The sequence below is a fragment of the Quercus robur genome, chromosome 7 (assembly GCF_932294415.1).
Source record: "Quercus robur chromosome 7, dhQueRobu3.1, whole genome shotgun sequence".
Lineage (NCBI taxonomy): Eukaryota > Viridiplantae > Streptophyta > Magnoliopsida > Fagales > Fagaceae > Quercus > Quercus robur.
In genome coordinates this window covers 3,485,454-3,499,056 of record NC_065540.1, presented here as the reverse complement: position 1 = coordinate 3,499,056, position 13,603 = coordinate 3,485,454, and the positions used below count along the sequence as shown (strand labels likewise).

Genomic DNA, 13,603 nt, shown 5'->3' with positions numbered 1-13,603 from the left:
GCGCTTGCCCCGCGTGAGACCTATAAATTAAAATCGCTCCCAAAAAATAAAATTTCCCAATCTCACAGATTTTTCCGTCACGTTCAAAATCAAAAACCCCCCACCAAAACTTTACATTTCTCCGCTCGAACATTTTCAAAGTTACTCTCAAAGGTCAAAGCTGTTTTTTTTTTTCTCTCTACAATGGCCGATGAAAGCTTGGCTTTTCACAGAAGAGACCCTATAAAGTCCTCAGGTACACATATTAGGTTATCGTTTTGCTCTACTTTTAACCGTTGAAGAAATTAGCTCTTAAACCCTCTTCGTTTTCACACTCTCTCAGCATTCAAACGAGCTATTAATCAATTAATTGTTCAAGGAAATAACAAACACCGAATTAGGTTTGTTTAATAAATTTATTTGATTGTTGAATAAGCATGTAATATTTGTCTAAGGGGTTGTTTGGCATGTAATTGGTTTTTATTGTTTTTTGTTTGGAATGGTTCAAAAAAATCGAACTAGACATGTTAAAAAAAAAACTAGTCTATTTTTTTTTTTTTTGTTATTTCAAATATTCATTCCCTCCACCATTGTGTTTTCAAAAATTTGAAAAATTTTCATGTTTGTTAAATTGGTTCTGATATGATTTTAGACAAACTTGATATAAAATAAAACGAATTTCAAATTTGAAATGGTTTTATTTTTGGTGCAGCTTGTGTATGAACTGGTTTATAAATTTGTAATTTACGAAACACCCCGAAATAGTTTACCTTATTATAATATGAGGCTGTGATGTTTGCATGTGAAAATTGCTAATTTATGTATCTGGTGGTTAGTTGGGAATGTTGCTGCTAATCGAAGACGGCAAAATGCGGTTACTGTGGGAAAAGAAAGGAGGGAATCATTGGTGCGGGCAAAGCGGTTATGCAGAGTGGGGATTAGCGGCGATGCTGATGCTGATGTTTCTCTTGATAGTGAAATGATGATTGATGAAGAACAATCAATTTTGGAGGCTCAAACTTCTTCGGCAGTGGAAGGGTTGAAGTCTGCTGTGGCATACCAGTATGTCTATCTTAGATTTTGCTTGAATAATATGTCAACCTTTTTATTTTTATTTTTTTTTATGATAAGTAATAATATGCAAACAAATTTAAGTTCTTATTCTGTACTGATTTGAATATGTCCAGTGTTAAGCTTTGGTCTACTTGTATGTTTTCGCTATGGCTTTAATTGAGAAATGAAATTGGCATGAGTTGGAATTGTCTGAAGTTTTTATTGGGAAAAAAGAAAAAAGAGACTAGGAATTGTCTGAAGATTTTTTAGCATAAATCATATTCTATCGTATGATATAACAGTTGGTTCCTCATGAAATTTAATGAAATGTGAGTATTTTTACTACTTCTCCACCTTGCTTAGTTGTTTCCCAAATCCTATACATCTTTTCATATTCTTGTGTTTCATCTATGTTTCTTTGTCTATATGCATGCAGAAGTTCAGGCTTCTGGCAGTGTCCACTTTATTATAGAAAATGACCAAATATGTTGTATGATTGCTAGGGGGAAAGGTGCAATGCAGAAGAGAGTGGGTGCCCTTCGTGATTTAAGGCGTTTATTGTCAAAATCTGAATTCCCTCCTGTTGAAGCTGCTCTTAAAGCTGGAGCAATACCCATACTAGTGCAGTGTCTTTCATTTGGTTCTCAGGATGAGCAGGTCTATCTCATTCCACTTTTATATATTTTTTGCATCAAAATATAATGCTAACCAGTATCAAGTTGAAAGGAAAAGGGAAGAAGAAAATCCAAATCTCTATTACTGTTAGGTTCTAATTATCTAGTAGTGAGCCTTTCCAAATTTCAAGTGTTGAAATGATGTTCAGTTGTTTTTAGGACATGTAATATTTGCTTATAAATTTTTCTGCGAAAGTAGTGCATCAACCATGGATGCGCCATTAAGGATGGGTGACTGAGTAATGAAATTTGGAAGTAAACATACTGATTATTCTGCCCTCTTTGTTATATTGCAGTTGCTTGAGGCTGCTTGGTGCCTCACAAACATTGCAGCAGGAAAACCTGAAGAAACAGAAGCTTTATTACCTGCATTGCCTTTACTTATTGCTCATCTCGGAGGTTGGCAAGGACCTTATACATTCCTTTTGATGTCAGAGAATGTTTTCTTCTCTTTTCTTACAAAACACAATAACAAAAATTGTGAAAGGAACTTTTGATCCCGTGGTTTGTAAGCATTGTGGGATGATGAAGTGATTGTGAATACCATATATTAACTTTGAATATAGAAACCATGAGATTTGAACATTGGTAATTCATGAAAAACGTTGTGCCATAGATTGTTACTTCACATCTGCAATGGTTCTAGCAACACTGGCAGTTGATTGTCTAGGTTGTTTATTTGTAACTGCTTGAGCTTAGTCAGCAATTGTGGATGGCTGGATGCTGCTAACTTGGAGCACATAGAATCACTCTGGCCTGAAAATCATGGTCTGAGTTGTTTAAAAAAGAAAAGCTGCTAATATGAATCAGAGCAGTTTTCATCTAGAATTTCAAAGTGAGAGAAATAATGGCGATCTGTATACTTCTTTAGTTCCATTTTCACTTTTAGTGTTCCAGAGTATACTCTGTTAGTGCTTTTATGGTTGAATCTGCCACTGTATAAAGATCTAAGATAAATAATTGTGGTAGTGGCTGGTCCTTGTTCTGTTCAAGGACCAGTGTCTTTCTCAAAGACATTCTTTATTGTCTCCTCTTTTAGTGATTCTGCTTATTGTTTATCTACTATATGTGTATGATTTGTTTGTATATTTAATCATGCTTGAAACTGTTTTAAATCATTTGCTGCTTTTGGTTCTGAATTTATAATGTGTTGATGGTGCAGAAAAGAGCTCCTTGTCTGTTGCTGAGCAGTGTGCATGGGCATTAGGAAATGTTGCTGGTGAAGGAGAGAAGCTGAGAAGTGTCTTGCTATCACAAGGGGCCTTACTACCTCTTGCAAGAATGATGCTGCCAAACAAGGGTTCAACCGTCAGAACATCTGCTTGGGCATTGTCAAATCTAATCAAGGTTTTAAACCTTCACAGAATGACAAACATCATGCATGCCTACATACATACATATATCAAAGACATTTTTTGCAGGCCACACTCTTTGTGTACACATATATACATGCTAAATATAGGAGATATTCTTTGCAGTCACCACTCTTTAGTGTTGGAGATGGCAATGACCTGGCTGCCCATTTGCCTTGTTGATCATTCTGCCTGCCTCACCCGCCTCTTTCTAATCATTCTTATTAAAAGTTTGACAGTATTTTTGATATTTTGATTTTGTTTTCATACTGGATTCACCATTCTGATGCATTTTTGACATTTCATTCTTCTCAAGCAAATGTGGTTTGACTTTCTACATTATATGAATACAAAGGCTCCGTATATGTATTACTTTCATAGTTGTTCATTATGGAAAATATTTAGTGTGCATGGGTGTGGGTGGGCGTGTAAGTGTGAGCTCTTTTTCTCAAATTTCATTTACATCATGACTTCAGTCTGCTTGAGTGTAGGGACCAGATCCTAAAGCTGCAACAGAACTCATCAGAATTGATGGAGTGCTGGATGCGATTGTTCGGCACTTGAAAAAAGCGTAAGTGGAGGTTTATCTCTTTTGCAGTTTTCTTAGTGAATTAGAGTCTTCTGGCTTTTATGTTATGAAAGACGGTGCAAGCGCATATTCTTCATTTCATAGGTAATTAAAACAGATGCTTCCAAGGCCCTAAATTTTATATAAAAAAATTGTCCAGTCAGTCCTTTGATTTGTTTATGAATACAAAATGGGCTGGTTGCTGACCAGTTCAATTTAGTTGTAACCCTTTTTAATGGTCACCTTCTTACTTGTTGGTATCACCATGTTGTTGCACTACGTAATAATAGAAATTGAACACACAATATAATTCAAAAAAGAAGAAGTTTAATAAAACATTATTGCTTCTGCTTCATGCTCCTTAGCATACACATTCTTTTGCATAAAAAAATACCAATAGGGATTTCCTGCCAAAAAATGGCTAGTTATCAGTGCCTATTTGTTATGATTTATTGGTTAGCTTATTAAGTATAAGTTTTTGAAGCCTTTATTTAAAATATACAAAACAAATTAAGCTAAAATGGACACTAATGAAGTGTTTGGTTTGGGGAATCTAACGTGCCCTCTGGCATCTAGATTCCTAGGAATGTGATGCCAGGGGATTTGGATGGCTGGGAATGTAATTATGTCCATGTTTGGTTTAATTATGAATATGATAAGATTTTCAGAAATATGAGATCCACGTGTTTGGTTTATTCTTAGGAATCCTATAGGAGTTATTTATTCTTTCTAAAATATCCTTAGATTTGTTAAAAGTTAAAACTGAAAACAATTTCAAGCTTATTATAATCACTTTTATGTGGCTTCTTACTAATGAATAATGAGAAAAATAATATGAGCCATAAATCAAGTCAAATCTCCCAAAATGATAGACTAGTATTTCCAAGTGACACATACAAGACCAAAATAATTATTTTAATTTCTTTTTGTTCATGGTTTATTAGGACATCATACCCTGTCAATTAATATTATTTATTTTCTTCAAACATTAAAATGGTTCCAAGTACAAGATAAAAATAAAATCCTCTTTGTGGGTGTTCCAAATGTGAAGAGAGCAAAGAGATAGAGGAGAGGTATTTGATTAGAAACTAGTGTTGTTTTAGTTAGTCAAAGGGTATTAATTTAGGGAGTATAATGGTCACTTCAAAAAAGTACTACTTTTCCAAGCCATGGAAATGTGGAAACCCACCTTTTTAAGAGGGAATTCGCATTCCCACAAAAGTGAGATTATATAGGAATTTGGATGCTTGTGGACATTTGGATTCCCTTGAGCTATTTGCAACCAAACATGAGAATTTGAGGGATTCCAGAGAATTCAAAAATATTACTTGAACCAATCAACTGGGAAGTCTTCATTCCTCTTGGTGATATTATTATGCAACTTTCACAGAAAATTTTGTCATGTGTCATCACTTTGCATTGAAATAAGGTTATCTCATTGCTCCTGAAAATCTTATTTTCTTGGATTATTATTATTATTTTGGGTTGAAAAGGACAGATATCTAATTGTAATTCAATTCCTTCTCAAATTCAGGGATGATGAGTTGGCAACTGAAGTAGCATGGGTAGTTGTGTATCTCTCAGCCCTTTCAAACGTCGCTACCAGTATGCTGGTGAAAAATGATGTCCTTCAACTGCTTGTTGATAGATTGGCAACATCAAATAGCTTGCAATTGCTCATTCCGGTAGTAAAATAATGCTTTATTTGTTTGAACTTATTCTTTCTGCAAATAATGCATTAATTATTTATTTGGAAACAGCTCAGGAATGTTCATTATATGATGGTTAATGGTTTATATTCATATCACGTTTTTCATGCACTTTCTAGTCTATACTTGTCCAAGATTCTCATATGGTAGCTATTTCTTGTGTTCTCAGTCTCATGGTACGTATTTGATAGTACAACATGAATTTGTATTGGCTACATGAATGTGGATGGGGAAATGAATGAGAATGAATGGAATTGACTTAATTTGAGGTAGTCACCCTCCAAGAAGAAGAGAAAAGGGAGAGAAGAGAATTTGAGAGGAAAAAGTGAGAAAGTTTGATCTTATTTCCTCAATGATGAAATGCTATGTATTACAAGCTTAATGATGCACATTTTTTTTTAACAATCATCTCTTCAAGATTTGAAAGTAAGCTTTGAGTGGTACATCTAGCTATATTGATTAAATGATTTCTAAAGTGGTTGTTGTCTTGTTGCGGATTAACATTGACAAATTGTATTTCATTTAGGTGCTGCGAAGTCTAGGTAATCTTGTGGCTGGTGATTCCCACACAATTTATGCTGTTCTTGTTCCTGGACATGATATTACAGGTTAGTGAGTCATGTTTTCTGCTTGTTGGTAAACCTCACCATCTATTTCGTGCAAAAATACTTGCGTTTATTCTTATTATTATTTTACATCATTTCAGACAGTGTCATAATAGTCCTAGTAAAATGTTTGAGGAGTGAACACCGGGTCCTGAAAAAGGTATGTTAGTTTGTGTTAATTTTTATGATTCTACCTTAAATCACTCGTTCTAAGTGGAAGCTCTATCATTTATGCAGGAAGCAGCGTGGGTGCTTTCTAATATAGCTGCTAGTTCTGTTGAACACAAGCGGTTGATTAATTCTAGTGAGGCAGTGCCTTTGCTATTGCGCCTTCTTTCCACAGCACCATTTGACATAAGAAAGGAAGTAGCATATGTACTGGGCAACCTATGTGTTGCCCCCACTGAAGGTGATGGAAAACCAAATTTGATCCTGGAGCACTTGGTTTCACTTGTTAGTGGAGGATGCCTGCCTGGTTTTATTGATTTGGTTAGATCTGCTGATACCGAGGCTGCAAGAGTAGGACTTCAATTCATGGAGCTGGTAAGCAATCTGATTGAGCATCTATCAATTTAGTGTTTGTTAGAGGATCTTGTTTATCTGCTATCTAGGATAATTGTTTTCTATGTATTTTGGTTTTATTTTATTAGTGTTATTAAGGCTTATAAATCATGTAGATTGAGAAAAATTAGTTTTCTGTTGCTTAATAATTTGGACTCTTTTTATTGATAAGAAATAATAATTTGGACTCTTTTTCCTTGTTTTGTGAACACGGTACATGCATGCACTAGCACCACAGTCATGAACTTAGAGAGTTACATTTATTTGTAGTCTTGATTTTGCATATTGCTTTGAGTTGGCAAAATGTGAAATGATTATTCTACAAATGGATCAAATTGGCACATTTTTACAAAAAGTTTATGATTTAATTTATTCTTAGCAGACGATCTGTCAGACACATCTGCATTTGCCTGTGGTTTAACATAGAATTTTGAGGAGCTAGGCCTGGTGGAATTGACATAAGGAGATGGGCCAGATGGCTCCATATTCCCTGATCATCTTGTGTTAATCTTTATGCGAGGTAGGGTTTGCTATATAACCTTGGGAGCTGACATATGGGAATGGTTGATGGAAGGGGTACCTTACCCATAGAGGAAGGGTTGCTCACTTCTTTTCTATGGGTGTTTTTGTGGGCAAAAGGCAGAAGGATTCACTAAACTTTGAACCATTTTCAAACAGACCACCTGTAGTTTCAATTTTGTGTTATTCACTCACGAGGTTAGGGAATTGGTAAAGTTGATCCTTTCGTCTCACTTCAATTAATTGAAGAGGGGAGAGAATGATCACATGCAGGGCACCCGGTCACTTTATCATATAGTATGCATTTTAAATAATGTTAGCTCTAGGAATTGGGTCTTATCGATCTACTTTATTTCATTTGATTACTCATGTTTTTTCAAAAGAATTGTTGTTTTTAGGATCCTGATCAATCATCCATCCATTGAAAATTTTCATTTAAAAAAAAAAATTATTGCAGGTGATCACTTTATTATATAGAATTCATTTTAAAATAAAATTTTCATTTTTAAAAATCATCCTCCTCCTCCTCTGTCCATATATTCCCTCTCTTACACAGGCTCACATGGGCATGGCCAGCTTTGACCCATTCCTCACCAAGCTTCCTTATTTCCCCTCACTGATCTCCTTCCCCCACATCTAACTAATTGTTACTGCAGCAGCAGATATTCTGGTGTGTGATTCTTAACCAAAAAAAAAACTTTAATTTGAAAAGAAAAACCATTAATCCCTAATTTGTTGGAACCTTAATTACTTTGCCCAAATGATAATTTTCTTCCAACCTCATCCCCTTCTCGATCTATTATAATTTCAAAGCCCATCACAACTACATAACCCTATGCTACTCAATTTATATCCCCACCACCCATGTATCGCAGCTGAATTCCCTATCAGTTCAGTCCAAAATCATTCGTTTAAAACTATCAAATCAATTCAGCCCTAGATCCCACAACAATTCAATATTATGCCCCAATCTTAATTCCATGGGCTCTTCTTCTTTAACCCTGTCTCCATGGCCACAGACGCCACCGCCAAGTTCCATAAAGCACACTTCTGCCTGATCCCACAGCCCCCAGATTTTCACCCCGAGCTCACTGTCTCAACATCATGGCCATGCTGCGGATCAACACCATTAAGTCCCATATGCAAGCTCTTCGGTCATGCTTGATTGAGTCAGTGTTCTAGTGAGCCCATGGGTGTGAGAGAGAGAGAGAGAGAGAGAGAGAGAGAGAGAGAGAGAGAGAGAGAGAGAGAGAGAGAGAGGATAAGAAGGCAGAATGGGTCAAAAAGAGGGTGATTTTGGTGCGTTACTAGTGAGAGAAGAAGAAAAATGAAAGAATAATAAATTATGTTACATTTTATTTTAAAATCATTTTTATATAATAAACTGATAATATGCTAAGGAAGTAATAGAGAGTATGATTTCGAATATAATAGAATGACAAAAAAGAATACTTGTGGCCAACTCCCAAAAAACTGGACTATGGTTTGATTGTAGTTGTAAACTGATTACGTGTAATGCACATGATCACTTGCTGTCCATTTCAGTTCACTGAAGTGAGGTGGAAAGGATCAATTTTACCATTTTCTTAAAAACACTTAATTGAAACTTCATAATTTTGAAAATGGCTCATAGTTCAAGGGGTCTTTTTGCATTTTACCCCTTTTTTGGGGGCTGGGTAGGCAAGGTTCAGAAAGATGTTGCATGATTACTCAACAAGGATGATCACTGTCATTTTTTCCCTTTTTGCTACATTAAGTTGGGGGTGGGTATCAAACATTGGATGTCATCATTGGAAATGTCAGGAGGTACCAAGAACTAAGGGATCATTGGTTGCTCACGGGCATATTTTGTTACTTGTAGTCTCCTTTTTTAATGTGTTTTGTTTCATTGATAAACACTTTTTTCCTGTTACGATGTTTGATGTTTCAAATATTGTTTTACCAAATCAATATTTGGGTGAATTGTTGTATAAGAATAGTGATTGCTTTTTTATGCTTTTGCTCTTGACAATTTCAAAAAAATTACAAGCCTGATGACATATTTATCATGCAAGCAGGTTTTGAGAGGCATGCCAAATGGTGAGGGCCCAAAACTTGTTGAACGGGAGGATGGGATTGATGCAATGGAAAGATTTCAGTTTCATGAAAATGAAGACTTGAGAAATATGGCAAATGGTCTGGTTGATAAGTACTTCGGGGAAGACTATGGGCTTGATGAGTAGGGCAAGTGACGTGGTGATACAAGAGCGAAAAAAAGGGGCAAGCGTCTCCCATGACTTCTGGCTATCATCTTCTGTCCCTGTATGCTACACATCCTCTGAGGATTCTTTGCCAATCCTCTCTCTGCAAATTATGAGTTGGCTTAAGAATTTATTGTCCAAGTGAATAGAATTTGGCCGGGATATGGGTTGGTTTAAACATGTAATATAATGTGTGTTTATCACCAATAAAAAAAAAATGTAATGGGTGTGTAGCTGTGTGGCCTCTGTTTGTCATTGTTGTAAGGAACCTGTTGTTCTAGATGTTATATTTTCACATGTATCTTGTATGGGTAAATTGTTTTGGATTGCTGCATTAGAGATGATTATTTCATTCTGATAGAGCTCATTGAGTTATTTTTTTCTTTTTCATTTTTTTTGCCACTTCCTTTTCCCAGAGGATTTCAGGGTTTTGTTTATCCGTTGATGGTATGTTAATTTCGGGACATGGACCATTGTATTTCGAAAAATACTTTTTTCTTAAAATATATATATATATATATATATATATCTTATCTTGGTAGTTGGTAATAATGACAACACATTATGGTGGATGTCTCTTGTAAATTGCTCTCATAGAGATGGGTTTCTTCATTCTTTTCTTCATCAATTCTAAATATACATAAGTGAACAAACTTATTAAAAAAAAATTGTAAAATATGAACGATGACCATATTTTTTGGTCAGTTAAATAAGGTGGTTGGTTTGGGATTCAAAAAACATTTCCAAAAGAAATGGTTGTAGGGTGACTTAAAATTACAAAGTTAATTGTACTCTAGTATAAATCAGTATTAGAATTCGTAGATGTTATTCTACATTTTTACATCTATGAAAAATTAACTTTTTACTATAAAATTGACAATTTGGGGTTCGTCTTCCAAACTATGTTTTCTAATTAGGTGTGGGGCTTACGTGTCAATGAGACATATGTCTCATGCGGTAGTTTGGAGTTTAATGGTCATAACAAAGTGCAACAAATTTTTATCTTATACAATTATATACATTTTTCTAAAATCCTTACAAGAAAATATGTTGTCTCTTTTATTTTTTATTTTTTATTCTATAGAATCATTGTAAAACCCAACTAAAGTAGAGAGGAGATGATAATGCGTTTTTTTTTTTTTTTTTTTTGAGAAACTTAAGTAGGAAAAGGAATTTGTTTGGATTAAAAAAGACTTAGAACTGGTAAAACAAATTAGAGTTAAATAGGAAAAAGAAATTGTTTGAATTAAAAAACACTTAGAATTGGTAAAACAAATAAAAAAAATTAGAAGGTTTCCTTGAGGTTACAAGAAGCTAGCCGATAATTTGTAAGTTTTGTGAATTTCAATTAATTGAAAAAGTTTCTTATTGTGTCAATTGAAATAAAATTTCTTGTAATCGGTCAAATAATGGACCCATTATCGAATTTATCCTACATTAAAAGAAATTCATTAATATCTTAACTTGATGGTAAAGAATAATAAATTAATCTGCAAATAAACAAGTTTTCTTGCCATTTTGATCAACTTTATCTAATGTAAAAAGCAATATAATAATAATAAGTTTTATGATAACTACTTTTTATCATCAAATTACGAGCTTGATAAATTTTTTTTTCTTGTACGAGATTTAAACCTCAAGGTTAGACCCTTTATAGTGGTACTTTGGTTATGTAATATATATATATATATATAACTGAAGCCTCTGAAACTCTCACAATTTTCCACATCATCACAATATTTAAATTAAATTATCATTTTATTTAAATAAAATTATTTTTGTTTAGTCCAAACTTAATAAGGAGTGAAATTCTATCTCTCTAATAAGTCCAACTTAAATTCAAACTCATCATTATCATTTTTTTCAAACAAAATTATTTTTGTTTAATCCAAACTTAACAATCAAAATAATAATAATCCCTTAAATTAAAATTTGATAGGTTTTTTAAAAGAAAAATTAGAAAGGGATAATGATAAGTTAATGAATAATAATCATAACCTAAAAAATAAAACTAGGCAAAAAAATTAATGAATTTTGTAGGGAAAAAGTAATGAATAATTTCATGATGGTTTTCATTTCAAATTATATAGATTTGATAAATTTCAAATTAAAATGTTACCAAAAATGATAACCTTGGGAGATTTAAAAAATAAAGTGGTTGAGAATTTGAAAAATATAATTGCTAGAAATGAATAAATGAAAAATATTTACAAAAAAGAAAAAGAAAAAAATTTACCCAGTACTTGATTCCTTGAAAATAAAGTACCATACAAAAAGATAAAGATAAATCACTACACAGTCCACACTCTAAATACTAATTACTATTTTAAATATTTATAATCCACTTAATAGTATAAAATTTACAAAAGAAAAAAAAAGTGAAAAAAAAAATTTACCCAATACTTGATTTCTTGAAAGTAAAGCACCGTACAAAAAGAAAAAAGGTAAAGATAAATTATTCCACATTCCACAATTTAAATACTAATTACTATCTTAAATATTTATAATCCACTTAATAATATAAGATTTACAAAAAAAAAAAGTGAAAATAAATTTACCTAGTACTTTATTTCTTGAAAGTAAAGTATTATACAAAAACTAAAAATTTATATTTAAATAAAATTATCATTTTATTTAAAAAAAAAAATTATTTTTGTTTAGTCCAAACTTAATAAGGAGTGGAACTCTATATCTCTAATAAGTCCAACTTAAACTCAAACTCATCATTATCATTTTTTTAAAACAAAATTATTTTTGTTTAATCCAAACTTAACAATCAAAATAATGATAATAATCCCTTAAATTAAGATTTGATAGGTTTTTTAAAAGAAAAAAATAGAAGGGGATAATGATAAGTTAATGAATAATAATCATAACCTAAAAAACTAAAACTAGGAAAAAAAATTAATGATTTTTATAGAGAAAAAGTAATGAATAATTTAATGATGGTTTTCATTCCAAATTATATAGATTTGATAAATTTCAAATTAAAATGTTACCAAAAATGATAACCTTGGAAGATTTAAAAAATACAGTGGTTGAGAATTTGAAAAATATAGTTTCTAAAAATGAATAAATGAAAACAATTTACAAAATAAAAAAAAATTACCCAGTACTTGATTTATTGAAAGTAAAGTATCATACAAAAGGAAAAAGATAAAGATAAATCACTCCACAGTCCACGTTCTAAATGCTAATTACTATCTTAAATATTTATAATCCACTTAATAATATAAAATTTACAAAAGTAAAAAAAAAAAAAAAAAAAAAACGATAAAGATGAATCACTCCATAATCTATAATCTAATTACTAATTACTATTTTAAATATTTATAATACACTTAATAATATAAAATTTACAAAAAAAAAGTGAAAAACAAATTTACCTAGTACTTGATTTCTTGAAAGTAAAGTACCATACAAAAACCAAAAAGTTTATATTTAAATAAAATTATCATTTTATTTAAATAAAATTATTTATTTTAGTCTAAACTTAATAAGGAGTGAAACTCCATCTCTCTAACAAGTTCGAGTTTAAGTTCGACTTAAACTCAAACTCATCATTATCATTTTTTTAAACAAAATTATTTTTGTTTAATCCAAACTTAACAATCAAAATAATAATAATCCCTTAAATTAAAATTTGATAGGCTTTTTAAAAGAAAAATTAGAAGGGGATAATGATAAGTTAATGAATAATAATAATAACCTAAAATACAAAACTAGGAAAAAAATTAATGAATTTTGTAGGGGAAAAGTAATGAATAATTTCATGATGGTTTTCATTCCAAATTATATAGATTTGATAAATTTCAAATTAAAATGTTACCAAAAATGATAACTGTGGGGGGCAATTCGATCAATAGGCTCATTAAGGTCAGGATTGTTGGGCCTGTGGCCCATCCGAGGATGCGTATTCGTCCGAGGAGGCCATGTCCAGTCATAAGGTAATTACTGAAGGAGGTGGTAATCAATATCACGAGGGTGAGGTGCTGTATTCGACCGAGGACGCCATACTCCTCGGCACTGTGCGTCCGAGGACGAATAGGGCGCGGCCTTGTGGCAGCCAGGCCTCAGAATCATGTCACCAATACAGATAGGATCACAGACCAAGGGTAAAAGGGAAAAGATAAACAAAATATCTGTAACCACAGCTGCCTCCGCATTAATGACTTCTCAACCAACTCTCTGGCCGCATTAATGTGGAGGTGATACCTGAACAGTAAAGAGGCAGCTAAGTTCTAGGAGGTGCTGGATGGGACAGAAAGGAATCCTCCGAACCCAACCTACACGTGTGCGGTGAGGATGGAAGGCAAAGGGTGGTATATAAACTAAAAGAAGAA

At 32.7% G+C, this 13,603-nt stretch overlaps 1 protein-coding gene across 1 annotated transcript; it reads left to right on the top strand.

Moving 5' to 3' along the window:
• LOC126691787 (importin subunit alpha-9) lies at nucleotides 1-9,622 on the top strand. Its single transcript, XM_050386949.1, has 11 exons — nucleotides 1-235; nucleotides 816-1,041; nucleotides 1,536-1,689; nucleotides 2,003-2,105; nucleotides 2,869-3,053; nucleotides 3,550-3,629; nucleotides 5,161-5,311; nucleotides 5,862-5,943; nucleotides 6,042-6,100; nucleotides 6,178-6,483; nucleotides 9,078-9,622. The coding sequence occupies exons 1-11, from the start codon at nucleotides 184-186 to the stop codon at nucleotides 9,240-9,242; spliced, it is 1,563 nt and encodes a 520-aa protein (XP_050242906.1). The 5' UTR covers nucleotides 1-183; the 3' UTR covers nucleotides 9,243-9,622.
• Nucleotides 9,623-13,603: the final 3,981 nt, after the last annotated feature.

What these genes read in the sequence shown, in the direction of transcription:
- LOC126691787 (XM_050386949.1), top strand. Translation starts at nt 184, where the DNA reads ATGGCCGATGAAAGCTTGGCTTTTCACAGAAGAGACCCTATAAAGTCC. An exon ending in ACTTATTGCTCATCTCGGAG is followed by an intron (nt 2,106 to 2,868) that starts GTTGGCAAGGAC and finishes TTGATGGTGCAG; the next exon opens with AAAAGAGCTCCTTGTCTGTT. An exon ending in TCCTGGACATGATATTACAG is followed by an intron (nt 5,944 to 6,041) that starts GTTAGTGAGTCA and finishes ACATCATTTCAG; the next exon opens with ACAGTGTCATAATAGTCCTA.